This window comes from Anomalospiza imberbis, chromosome 21, assembly GCF_031753505.1.
Source record: "Anomalospiza imberbis isolate Cuckoo-Finch-1a 21T00152 chromosome 21, ASM3175350v1, whole genome shotgun sequence".
Lineage (NCBI taxonomy): Eukaryota > Metazoa > Chordata > Aves > Passeriformes > Viduidae > Anomalospiza > Anomalospiza imberbis.
The window spans coordinates 3,061,511-3,075,048 of NC_089701.1; the positions used below are offsets into that span (position 1 = coordinate 3,061,511).

General features: G+C 47.5%; 1 protein-coding gene across 2 annotated transcripts in view; it reads right to left on the reverse strand.

The window, feature by feature from the left end:
- Positions 1-13,538, reverse strand: part of COL5A1 (collagen type V alpha 1 chain) — a 137,250-nt gene that overhangs the window by 30,478 nt on the left and 93,234 nt on the right. For both annotated transcript variants that reach the window (XM_068211093.1, XM_068211092.1), the window contains exons 22-32: positions 13,112-13,156; positions 12,340-12,393; positions 11,758-11,802; positions 10,644-10,697; positions 8,141-8,185; positions 7,067-7,120; positions 6,845-6,889; positions 6,129-6,182; positions 5,511-5,618; positions 5,040-5,093; positions 3,541-3,594 (exon numbers count right to left, since the gene is read on the reverse strand). In XM_068211093.1, the coding sequence (XP_068067194.1) occupies positions 3,541-3,594; positions 5,040-5,093; positions 5,511-5,618; positions 6,129-6,182; positions 6,845-6,889; positions 7,067-7,120; positions 8,141-8,185; positions 10,644-10,697; positions 11,758-11,802; positions 12,340-12,393; positions 13,112-13,156 (612 nt within the window). The remainder of the gene's footprint in view (positions 1-3,540; positions 3,595-5,039; positions 5,094-5,510; positions 5,619-6,128; positions 6,183-6,844; positions 6,890-7,066; positions 7,121-8,140; positions 8,186-10,643; positions 10,698-11,757; positions 11,803-12,339; positions 12,394-13,111; positions 13,157-13,538) is intronic.

Sequence of the window (13,538 nt, forward strand, 5' to 3'; positions counted from 1 at the left end):
AAATCTTCCCTAACTCGGAGCTAAACAAGGAATTCCAGGCGTTGTTTGGCAGCAGCTCACGAGACCTGCCAGCTGCACCCTGGATGGGGACTGGGATTAATCCTGCCATGGAAAAGGCACAGCCTGCTGGAAAGAAACCTGGCAGCACATTAAGCTGTGCCTAAAAGCAAAGGAATGGCCTAAAAGCCCAGTTTAGGCTGGTGTCAAGTGGCCAGAAAACCACGGAGAGGTTTTGGCTTTGCCCCTGTGGACCTGCAGCCTGTTAATGGCACCAATCACCTCTGCAGGAAAGGAGAGGAAACCTCGATTCCCGTGGTGCTTAAAATATCCCTTTGCCATTTTCTGCCCCAAATCCATCACCTCGCTGGAGCCTGCTCAGCTCTGACACTCATTAACCAGCAGAACATAAAACAGGAGCTGCAAAACTTTACCATCAACTTTCTTGCAGCTGCTAAAATTAGTCCTGCTGAATCTTCCTTGTTCTGCAGCTCCATTTATTAAAGCCTGCTGGCTTTTTTTTTTTTTTTTTTTTTTTTTTAATTAATGGCAAAATTCACTTTAAAGCACTCCAGCTGGTTTTGTTGGAGCTCTGGGAGGTAAATTGGGAGCAGGTGGGGAGGAGGGGGTGCTGCCTCCCCTCAGGTAGCCCCCCACCCTCCTCTCCTTCTCCCACAATTCTGTTTTTAAGCCAAATTTCCCCCTGCTTATTGCTGTCATTAGTCATGCATTCAGCCCTGTGTACAGCTGCAAAGAATTTATATTCCCTGTAAATGTACACAGACCTGTATTTTTCAAACAAGGATTTTGACATAAAAGCAGCTAAATTCAGATTATTTTCCAGGCACACCAAGAAATAGTTGGATCTGGGGAGCTCCACACCCCCCAGGCTCTGTCAGCCTGGGCAAGCAGGGAAATCTATTGCACCTTTGCTAAAGGCAGAACACAGCTCTTAAAATAAGATTTATTATTCATGTTTAACTATTGATTTCATGAGCAGGTCTTGAAGAGATGCTGAGCCCACCTGGAGCTGAGGAGGGGCTCGGTGATGAGCAGCTCTTGGGGGATTTAATGGGTCAGAATTCTCCAAAAGCACCAAACAGAGAATCAAAAGCTGCTTTGGGTTGGAAGGGACCTTAAAGCTCAGCTCATTCCAAACATTCCCATGGGCAGGGACACCTTCCACCATCCCAGGCTGCTCCAAGCCCCATCCAAAGTCACTCCAGGCTCCTTTAAACAGCTTTATTCCATCTTTCCTGCAGGTTCCCTTCCAGTTCTGCAAGGCCACAAGCAGCTCACCCCAAAGCTTCTCTCCTCCAGCAATCCAAGTTCTGCCAGCCTTTTCCCAGACTCATCCTCCAATCACCTTCATCCCTTTTCCCCCTTCCCATTTTTACCTTTCCAGTCCTTTTTTGTACAACTGAACAGCCACGAGCTGAACTTTTGTTGTTCAGCACCTCAGCACTAAAATTCAGCTGCTTGTGCAGGTCCTGCCCTTCCACCTTTGATTTTCACCTGTTGTTTGGAATTATTTAATACCTTGGGAAGACTCTTTGTGCTGCTGAAACGACAAGCTGAAAAGCTGAGCTCCATTTCAGCAGAGAAATGTGGGATTTGCATCATTTTGGCCACATTAACCAGGGAATTGAAGAGCAGAATGGGGATATTGTGATAAAGAAAAGACAAACAAATGATTTGGGGTTTTTGCAGCTCCAAATTGAGTTATTCCACAATGAACTGGAGGGAAAAAACACCTATAAATTTTATTTCTTGACTCCATGTGAACACATTCATAAACCAAGCAAATTGAGTGGTCTTAGGAGAAGCAGAGGGGGATTTATCAAGTCTGACTCAACGAGGTTTAAATTAAGATGAGGACTGGAGCACAGTGACCCCAGCTCAGCCTATAATTCTGTATATCATGGCTTTTCTCTTATTTCAAATGGGATACTTGGGAGGAAAAAAAACCCATAGATGGATAGCAAAGCTGTTACTGAAAATCAGCCTTTCTGCTACTCTTAAATTTCCAAGCTAAGCTCCTGTTGCTAATGGGAAGATTTGTCCATGAAAATCTCTCTCCACACTGATAAAGTGAATACAGGTTGATTAATTTGGTATGAAATGGTAGAAATGGTCTAATCACCCACTGAAAAGAAAAAAAAAATTAAAAATTGGAATTACCATGAAATAAATCAACGTTTGAAAAGTTAAAAAGCCCTTTTTTAGCTCCTGAAGTGAATAAATGTGTGGCATGCCAAGGGTGTAACTAAATATCCTCACTACCTCCATTAAAGGCACAAAGCTCATTTGGAATATAAGTGATGAAAGTGCTGAATTTTTGCCTTTTCTTCTCTTCTCATGGCCTGGTTCTGAAGCTGGGCCCTTTCCCATCAGATCTGCTCCCTCCCCAGTCCTTTTCAGGCTGGATAATGCCAAAATTCAAGCCTAAACCCCCTCAGGGTTTGTTCCAGCCTCAGAAATGCCCAGGTCCTGGTACCTTCTCCACTCCCTGGAAGGTTTCCCCTCCCCTCCCAGATGGATTTGATTCCATCCCAGAATAGAATCATTCATGGATGTGCAGGGATTGAAAGCAGCACATCCCTCCCCTGCTGTTCTACACCTCCCAAAAATCCAGCCCAGGGGTTTTATTGCTGGATATTTGAGAAGGAGGGGGGAATTCCAGGCTGGATTTCCTGGCCTCCCTCCTCCTGCTCAGCCAAAGCAGAGGGAAGGATGGGGATGAGCATTTGTAATTCCAAATGAAATGAACTAATAAAAAAGAGGGGTGGATAGAACTCAAATTGCAATGGTGGGATATTAATGCAGTGCAAAGTGATTGATATTTGCTGGGCTCCTCTCAAAGCTGACTGTTAGAAGTCATTTCTATTTAAATGAGAGTAAAAAGGAAACTAATTCCACTTGCTGTCCTCACTCCCCCTTCTTGTCACTGTGACCGGAGCTGGTGCAGAAAATGACTTTGTTTGTACTCTGAATCCTTTAATTCGAGCATGTTCTGCAGCAGATAAAAAATAAATCAGTATATTTAGACAATCCCTACTCTGAGAGAAGGCTGTGGAGGTGGGGTGAGAGGCAGAGACAAGGCTGGGGGATGAAACCCCCTGATTTTCAGGGTGTCTCTGAATTTTGAGCAGCTTATTAAAAGCACTGAGAGTGCTCTCAGCCATGCATTTAGAATTTCAAGTTCGGTGAAAGATGGTTCTGGCTGCTCCTGAACAGACTCAGCCATCTCTAATAATTACTGTTAATTAAAGAGCTCTTTGTGCCCTGAGCAAAGGATTCAGGTTCAGAGGAGCCTCTTAAAATATCCTGAGGGGAAAATTCCCAGCGTTTACTTGGGAAGCTGCTGGCTGTGCTATCCCCAGCATCCTCCTGCCCTGCAGCAGGAACCTCATCCTGGGATGAGCCTTTTTGGGCAATTCCTCAGTGGAAAAGCCTCTGGAGCAGCAGCCCAGCAATGGAATGATGCCCACATCTCTCTGGAGAGAAAGAAATTAGTGAGGCAGTGGGAAAAGCAGCTCTTACCCGTGTGCCCTTCTCTCCGTTGGCTCCTGGGAATCCTGGGAAGCCGATGGAGCCCTTGGGGGAAGAGCAGAGAGGGAGGGAGAGGCTCAGGACACCCCTGGGGCAGCTCTGGCCATCCCCAGAGCTCCCAGACCTTGTCCCTTGAACTTCCCTCCAATAACAGCAAAACCATCAGGCCAGGGGTGCCCTCCGAAATTCAGTTTTCTCCAAAAACTACACCAAAACCAAATACCCACTACTGATTAGCAGTCACCACAAAAACCCAAGCCCACAGTTGAGATGGGAACCCAGGCAGGATTTGGGATTTTAGCTCCTAAGTCACTGTGGTGCACATGAAAATTTAACTCCTGGCTTGTTCTTTTCTGATGTCAACGCCTGGAGAATTGCTGCTGCTGCTTTTAAAATATGGATTAGTCCAAGAAAATGCAAAAAACCACCCCCCCAACCTTACTCCAGATATAAAATGTAAATTAAAAATAAACCAGCCCCACCACAAGCAGGAAACAATCTCTTGCAGATAATTATGTCTCCAGAATGAAACAAGCCTGGGTTGGTTTGTTTTTTTTTTTTTTAAAGCAGTGAACATGAATAATAAAATACGATTCTTACAAAAAAAGTTAACAAAAACAGAAGTTCCCAAAGCCTCCAGGGCATGTGAAATCTGGGCTGGAGCCTGAGTTTATGGAGTGGAATTCACAGTTTTAATTTAAAAAAATGCCTTGGAAATGGCCTGAACGGAGGTGGGTGTGGAGAGAAGCTAAAAGGATGTTTGCAAATATGCAAATGGCAGCTTTCTTTTCATTTCAGGGAGACCCTGAGTCATTAGCTATTCCCCTTGATTAATTAGATTATGCTGTCTTGGAAGATAAGAACCCTAATCCAAGGAGAAGGACTGTAATGCCTTTTAGCAGCAGGAAAGCTCCCAGGGAGCCATCCCTGCACATCCCAGCCCTTCTCCAGCTCTTCCCACCACTTTGGGACTGAAGCCATGCACAACCAGCCCCTGAATTCCACCAGCTAAGGGCTGGCAGCTATTTTTGTCCAGCCCAATTTTTGTCCTGCATGAGTGGGAAGGAGGGACCTCGCCCCACAAATGGGGGCTGAGCTAGGCTGTGTTCCTGGGCTTCCCATCCCATCCCAAACCTCCCCATCCCATCTCATCCAAACCTTCTCATCCCATTTCCATCCAAACCTCCTCATCTCATCTCATCTCATCTCATCTCATCTCATCTCATCTCATCTCATCTCATCTCATCTCATCTCATCCCAGACCTCCCTGTCCCATCCAAACCTCCCCATCCCATCCCATCCTCCCATCCCATCCCATCCCAACCTTCCCATCCCAAACCATGTCATCCCATCCCATCCCAACCTCCTCATCCCATCCCAAACCATGTCATCCCATCCCATCCCATCCCATCCCATCCCATCCCATCCCATCCCATCCCATCCCATCCCATCCCATCCCATCCCATCCCATCCCATCCCATGCCCGTTACCTTCGGGCCCTGCCTGCCCGGGTATCCAGGCAGTCCTGGCACGCCGAGTTTTCCCTGGAATAGAAGGAAAAGTGATTTAGAGCCAGCAGGAAGAGGGGAAGCCAGCAGCAGATGGGACTTGGGTGGAATTAAACTTTCGGGCACGGAGGGAATCCCAACGGGGACATGCAGAGTGAGCACTGTAACTGTTAGGAATGGTTGGGGTTTTATTGAAATTAGACTGGACTTTTATTGAAATTTATTTCAATTAAACTTCCAGTTTCTCCACTTATTCCCCTCTGATCTTTTTATCTGAACCCAAACAAATAACCCCAAAAAGACCAATGCCTCGATGTGGCTGCCCTAAACCCACCTTCACACAAAACTCCCACAGCTCCTCTTCCCCCCTCTGCCCTAAAACTGTCCACACCCCGAGACTCCCAAACATCCTGGGGATTAGTGTAAAACAGAGAATTTCCATCCTGGGCTCACCTTCTCTCCAGCAGGCCCAAGAGGACCCGGATCTCCATTGGGGCCAGAGCGACCTTTGGGACCTTCAGGCCCATCCTCACCCCGGGGGCCAGGAGGGCCAATTTCCCCCTGTTAATTACAAGAGAAGTGTTAATTAGATGGGCAGGTCCCAGATCCTGTGTTTGCTGCCAGCAGATATTCCATGGAGCTGCTCTGGGAGAAAGCTGGGCTTCAGCAGGAGGCTCAGGGAAGATGAAATTGTGGACTGTGACCAAAGGCCCGGGGTTTTATCCCACAAAATCCAGGTGTTATCCACAAAATTATCCCATCCTCACTGGGAATATCTCCACAAAACTAGCCTTCATCAGCTCTGACTGCAGCCCTTTCAACTTCACCTGGATGTGCAAAGCAAGCCCTGGGAAGTGTTTGAGGGCTGAGCTGAACAACTGCAGGATAATTATGGGAATTGTTGGGAAATCTGAGCTGTTGGCATGGATTGTGGCACTGCCAGCACCAGCACAGGGGACAGCAGTGTCACTTTGTCACACAGGGGAGCAGGAGATGGTTCCATGCTGGGAACAGCCTTCTCCTGGCTCACCAGGAGCTGCTGGATTGATCCCACAGGTCCCAGACTCTCACCCGGTCTCCTTTGATGCCCATGTCACCTTTGAAGCCAGGGAAACCATCTTCACCCTGAAAATGGAGAGGGGAAAGATGACCCAAGGTGTAGAGATGGGGAAAAAGAAAAAAAAGAAAGTTTCTCAAGCCTCATTTGTCCAGGGAGAGCAAGCTGAGGTCCACACATTGCCTTCTCCAAGTCCTTGGAGTGCACAAGCAGGGATGGAAAGCCACCCAAAACCTCAAGGAACCCCTACAGTGTCCCCAAATGTGCCCTGAGTTCCATCCTTGCTGCAAGCCAGCATCACAAGCAGGCCCAACGTGCACAACAGGACCTTGGCAGCACTGGGAACCAATTATTTCTGAAGTAGAACTGGTTTTATTCTCATGAAGGAGGTTTTACACCTGCTCCTAGGCAGCCTCCAGGACACTGCAATATTTCCTTCAGCCAAGAAGGTTTAATTGCAGATTAATCAATAATGCATCTCATCCTACAGCTAATCCCTGAGAGGCAGTGAAAGCACTTCCCAGAAAGTTTTAAAGTTTGGGAGATCCCAAGCTCAAACTGCTGCTGAATTGCTGGGGAGGGGCAGGAATGAAGGAAAGGTGCTCAGTCCCCCTTTTTTTCTCCCAAGGAAAACCCCTTGTGCAGGAGAAAACTTCCCATGGAAGATCCTGTGGGATCCACCTACAAAAATGCTCAGAAACTGCAGAAACACAGCCCAAACTGAACTCACCTTTTCCCCCTTGGTGCCTTTCAACCCACGAACTCCATCTGCTCCCTTGAGAGAGAAACCAAGATGTTACCAGCGTAGGGGCAAGGTTTAGAGTGAAGAAATTAAAAATCACCATTAATTGCGGTGACTTCTGATTTCTTTGATGTTTAATGGTAGCTCTGCAAACTCCAGCACGGGCTGGAGAATTCCAGTGACCTGGACACTGCTCCTGCATCTCCTTACCTTGACTCCACGTGGTCCTGGATATCCAATGGGGCCCTGAGGACCTGGGGGACCCTGAGGGGATGAAATGCAAACAAGAAAAACACGTCAAAAACCAACCCAAAGCTGCAGTGGTGAGGAGAAGGTGTGGGAAACAAATTCCCTGTTTCCCACATGGATAGGAATGGCAGCAGCCACCTGAAAACAGTCCCAAATAGCCCAAAAAAATTCAAAAACAGCCCAAACCAGCCCAGGGAGCTGCAGGAGCATTAAGTGCAGCAGGTGTGGTGCGCTGAGCTGATGACAAAATCCATCCAACAGCAAAGGGAGGATGAGGAGGGTCAGGATAGAAACAACTTGTTAGAAAGGGGATTTAGACACAAGGTATGATTTGTGTTTTGGGTTGGAGAAAACCAGCGAGCAGGAACATGTTCTGCTGCCTCCCTGCTTCCAAATCATCCTGGTGATGATCACAGAGAGGAGGGACCACCCCCAAACCATTTCCATTTCTCCAGAGGAAAGGTTGGAATTTTCAGCCTCCTGTGACACCAGTGGGACAAATCCAGCTGTGGTTGTGTCCAGCAGCTCCAGCACTCCTGGATGTCCACCCAGCTGGGCTGAACTCTGAGCAGAGGCTTTTGACAAGTGCAGTGTTGTCTGGGAGCCTGGGCTGCAGCAGGAATGCAGCTGGCAAATCTCCTGGACAGATGGACCAGTGCATAATTCAAGGGCTTTGGCCTCTGGCAATAATCTCAAATATATTGGTAAAGAGGGACTTGGAGGGGGAAGGAGGGAAAAAAATCTATTTTCTACATTCCCTGTGCCACAAAGGATATTTATTTGTGTCTGTCCAGAGCAAGCTTCCCTTCCCAGGTTCAGTTTTGGTGTGGGCTGGTCTGTGGAGCACTGCTGGCCAGGGGAGCTGGGAGTAGCTCACAAGAGACACCCAGAGAGAAAATCTGGGCTCAGCTTTCAGATTTCAGCTGGGTTTGCTTCTCAGCACCTCCCCTGCCCTCTGGCCATCCGTGTGGAGATCCATCTCCACCCAGCTGCCCTGACCCTCTTGGCAGAGCTGAGGGTTTTGTGCACACTTACCTGACTCCCCTTCTCTCCAGGAGGACCTTCCTTGCCAGGATGACCCTATGGATAAAAGAGACAAAGAAAAGAGAATATTGGAGTTTAGAGCACATTCAATTTTGGGATTTAGAGCACATTTAATGCTTTGGTAGCTGTGATTTATTTGTCAGACAGCAGCTGCTCCGCAGGAAGCTCCTACTGACACAAGTGGCCTCCCTGAAGCCACCTTGCTTTTCCCAAAGGGAAAGGAACAGTATTTGGATCCTTGGTGTTATTTCTAATTTCCCCCTCCAGCACCTCCCAGCAAAGCAGCACGAGGCATTCTGGAATATTCGCTGTACAGCAGAACACCTGGGGGAGTTCAGCAGGAAAGCAGCACAGGGATTTTGCTGGTAGGAAGGAAAACAGATAAAATCCTGGTGGCAGGAAACTTGTGAAGGTCACAAGATGCCCAGACTGGTCAGAGCCCCTCACTGAAGCAGCAGATCCCATGACAAGTGCCCAGCTAACCTGCATCCCTGCTAGACAGAGGCTGGCTGGAGGCTGACCAGCATTCCTCTTGGGATTTGATGCTGAATAATTCAGCATCCCAGAGTTCCCAACGTGTTCTCATCACCAGCCCTTAGGGCCTTTTGCTGGGCTGGCAGGCAGGAAAAATCAAAGTGTGAATTTCCCCAGGTAGAGCTGGGAGGGTCAGTGAGAAATGGGGAATCCAGGAAAGTGGTTCTGAGAGGTTTCCCTACAGGTGGATCCAAAATGGAGCTGGGATGGAAAAGAACTTTTGGTTTGGCAATATCTGCAATATCAGTGACCCCTAGAAGGGCACTCACTGCACACCCAGGGACCTTTGTAAAGGATGATGGAAGCACATCCAGATGCTCTAAAGCATTCTGCACTCTCTGGTGTCTTCACTGAACTCCTTTAAATTCACAGTTTTTAAATATATATTTATATATATAATTATCTATATATAAAAAAATATATATTTATATAATTATATATTTTAGATATAATTATATATATTTATATATACAATTTTAATATATATTTTATATATATATGTAATTTCTTTATATAACAAAGAAAATGATGAGCATTTTCCATCATCAGATTCAGAAGGGAATGTCAGACAAGCCAGACTCCCTAAGTTTAATAAAGGAACAAAATGCCAGCTGTCATTCCTCCATCAGCAAAACGGGGGAGAAAACTCAAATCTCAGTTTGAGATTAAAATCCTGGGATTTTAATGGCACCAAGAGCACCAGGGCACAAAGGATCCATAAAACCACTCCTGCCTTTAGCTCAGGATGAACCTGCAGCAGGATTTCCAAAGCTTTGGCTCACCCTGCACTAAATCACCCCCATTTTCACCGTGCCCATCTCACTGGCTGCTCCTGAGATCACAAATTGATGAGTGAGGCCCTCAGGGATTTTCAGGGATTTTCCAAGACAGATTTCTATAAACATAACCCCTTTTTATCCTTGGAAAGAGCAACCCAAGCCCTCAAACGCTGCCCACCTGTGGGAAAGGTCGCTGTCCATGCACAGCCACTCTGCAGCTACTCCACAGCCTCCAGGCTGCTTAAAAATAGAATTTCTCCAGCAGAACCTCCCTGGAGGCTGCTGCAGGAATTTCACATCAAAACCTACAGATTTAGGGATGTTCTGGGCTTTGCTGGAGCTGCTCTGTTGACTCAGCTAACAATTGTACGGATGTTCCAAGTGCCCTCTGTAGGAATGATAATCCCAGGGTGGGAAACGTAATTTTTCTTTTTTTTCTTTTTTTCTTTTAATTTTTTTTTCCTCGAGCCGTGCTCTGCATTTGCAGAATGAAACAATTTTGTGGTTTCTCTTTTTTTCATTCTTAAATGAATGTCTCTCTGAGATGGGTAACAATGAGATGGGGTTGAAAGGCCAGTGATTTTTTTGAGATTTCTGATTTCTACAGCAAGGAGCAAATGATGTTAAAAGTGGGATTAGAGAGGGGGAAGCTGCGAGAACGGAACATTGACAGGGAATTTCCCCCTGCTCTTATCACCTCTGTGAAACCCAGGGCAGGGCAGGCAGGGCTGGGCTGGGAATAAACACACACAGGATCCATCCCTGCCTGGGGAGCTGCTGGCATCCAGAACTCAGGGGAGGAGCAAGGAGAGGGGAAAGAGAGGCCTGAGGAGATGGTGAGAAGTACCCAGGATGAGCAGAGCTGTGATGGGGCTTCCCAAACTGACCCCAGCCTCCAAGGAGGGTGAGCTGACCTTGTAGGATGTTTGGTTTTTTTCCATATTATTTTTTTTTCCATATTAAATGATCTTTTCTTCCATATTAAACTCTATTTCCATTCTAAACTCTTTATCTCCACATTAAACCTCCTTTATTCCAACCAAAAAGCTTTTCTTGCTTTTACCCTTCCCTTTGAGCTGTGAGTGGCTCAGATCCCAGCCTGGGCTCTCATTTCCAAGCCCAGGGCCATGCCAGGGTGGAGGCAGGAAAAGCCCAGCAGGAAGCAGGAGAGCAGCACTTACCGGGGGCCCATCAGCACCAGGCATGCCAGGGAGACCAGGTTTGCCCAGAGGGCCCTAAAACCAAACAGAAAATCAATCAGAGCCTCCAGAGCATCAGAGGATGGGGATTTCCAGCCACATTTCCTGCTTTTCCCAGCTGTGAGAGGCTGCAGAGGTGGAAAAGCTGCCACAGTTTGGAGGGAAACCCGTTTATTTCTGTGTTGCAGCATCCCGGGACACCTGACACACAGGCAGGATGCAGCAATGAGAGCCCCACGGGAGCTTCAGGCACCACAGCCTGCCAAAAACCCGGGGTGCTGCACAGCTGGGTGAGGACAAGGTGAGGATACCAAACTCTGGGCTCCCAGGACCAAGAAATGCCCATTTTTTGGTGAAAAATGGCAAAGGAGAGGAGCTGCCCCAGTTGACGGGAGTGGCTGCTCTAACACTGCACAATGAGCACCTTTTAATTAGCAGCTGCTGATTTCTTACACATCAGGAGGTGCCACTTGTCTGACAGAGCTGTCAGTGTGCTCCTTCCAGGGGGATTATTGATAATTCCACTCCAAACAAGCAGGGGACACACACACAGTGTCCTTGCTCTGTGGGAGCTGAGAAAACCCTGAACGACCCCTCTGAAGAAAAAACTTCTCCTCCTTTAAATCCTGCTGGTTCCAGAGCTCTTGGGGTAAATTCACCCCCTTTAAATCCTACTGGTCCCAGAGGCCTTTGGGGAAATTTCTCCTTTAAATCCTGCTGGTCCAAGGCCAGCACCAACCCCACGCTGACAGCCAGAAAATCAGAGGCAGAGGGAAGGGATCCATGGGCTCTTCCCATTATCATCCCACTCAGACTCCCAAAACCCACAGAAAAAGACATTTTCCAATCCTCTCCTCATGTTTTACCATAGGCTGCCTTCAAAATGTTTCTCCTCAGAGGGGAAATTAATGCAAATATGATGAATTAGAGGTAAACTGAGCTGGCTTGATCTCTCCTCTGTCTGGAATGAGAGGCATTAGACTTTCATGGCCACGGCTGCAAACAGATGTTGCACATGGGGCAAAGGAGCAGCTGAAGGAGCAAAGTGCAAATCCATGGCTGAGGGAGGAGAATCCAGAGCTGAATTTCAACTCACTTTCTCTCCTGGGGGACCGATGGCGCCTTGTGGACCTGGAAGACCCTGTGAAAAGCCAAAAAAAAAAAAAAAAAATTAAGGTCGTTAAGGAGCAAGTTATTCTTTCCAAATGCATCTTGGCTGTGCATTATTGTAGTGTTGTGAGGGCTGGGCATTTCCCCAGCTCCATTCATTCCCAAAATGTCTTGTGAGGGGCAATAAAGTGTCTGGAGAGCTGCAGGGGCTGTGGGAAGCCAGGCTCAGCCCAGGAGGGAAACAGGGATGCTCTGAGGAGTAGGATTCCCTGAGAGCCAAGGAAAAAGCCTGGATATCTGTATTGTCCACCTGGCTCTGCAGGAAGTGCACAGTGGGGTGTTAAACATGCCACAAGATGTGACTTGGCCAAAGAGACTTCCTGGAGCTGCTCTGGCTGTGCCACAGCCAGGTGAGAGCTGGGGGATCCCACACCGGGGGTGTTTGCAGGATGATTTTTGCACTGGAAATGTTTCCTCAAGCCAAACCTCTCAAAATGCTGCTCCCTTTTCTCATGCTGAACTCTCCCCCCTTTTTTTCCCAGCTGTGGAGAAGAAGATTTGTTCTTACCTGAGCCCCTGGGTTCCCCTGCTGTCCTGGGGGCCCTGGCTCGCCCTGAGGGCCCTGTGAGGAGACAAGGGCAGGTGGGAAAGGTGAGATGGAGCTGGAAGCACAAATTCCTGGATTTCCCCAGCTGTATCCCTGTATTCCCACTGCCTGGATACACCTGAGCTGGATCCACACCCTCCCACAGCTCCCTGAACCCTCTCTGACCTTCCAAGAGCTCCTGGAAACAGCTTTTCCCACTGGGAAAAGGATGGGGGAAGTGACTTCAAGGTACACTGAGTCCTCCCCAAGGATTTCCAGCCCAAAGGTGCTGAGCAAGGCTCTAACACCACCTGGCTCTCCATTTATTCTCCAGGGAATCCATCCCAAACCTTCCCATCCCAAACCATCCCATCCCATCCCATCCCATCCCATCCCATCCCATCCCATCCCATCCCATCCCATCCCATCCCATCCCATCCCATCCCATCCCCTCCCATCCCAGAAAGGTTTTTTCCCTCTCAGTTAAATGCCTCTACTTTGATATGCATTAGCCCAGCACACATCTCGAGGAAAATGTTTCATCTTTCATGGAGAAATAATGTGTAATTCCATCAGAAATTAAAACAAATTTACATGCATTTGCTGCAGGAAGATATGCCTGGTGTTTTTTATGGGCTTTGATAGGAACCTAGACCAGGCTAAAAAGCAGTTAGCAAATGTAATCTAACATAATTTTGCATTTTGCCCTATAGAAAATCTGAACTGCCTGTGAAGATTTGTAGGGAGGACTTACCACATTCCCTTTGGGACCTGTTTGTCCATCCATGCCAGCCACACCCTTTGAAAGGATTTAAAAAACACAGCAGTAAGAAAATATCACATTCTTTCACACCAAAAAAGCAGGGAAATTGCCATAAAAATAATTAAAAAATCAAGAAGTCCTTTGGACCACGTGGCAAGGGAATAAGGGAATAATTTCCTAAAGGTGTTTGGTAAAGCAGCCAATTCCATGAATCCAGGTGAATTTCTAGAGTAATTTCAGTGCTTTCCCCTTTGGTTTCACCTGCCTGGGAGGCACGGTTGGCACAATCCTGGCTGGATTGCATCCCACAGGCATGGAGTGGCAAAGGAAAAGACAGAAAAATCTCTGGCTGGTAAAGGGGACAGAGCTGTGCCAAACCAAAAATCACCTGGAGTCAAACACTCCCTGAGCACCTTCA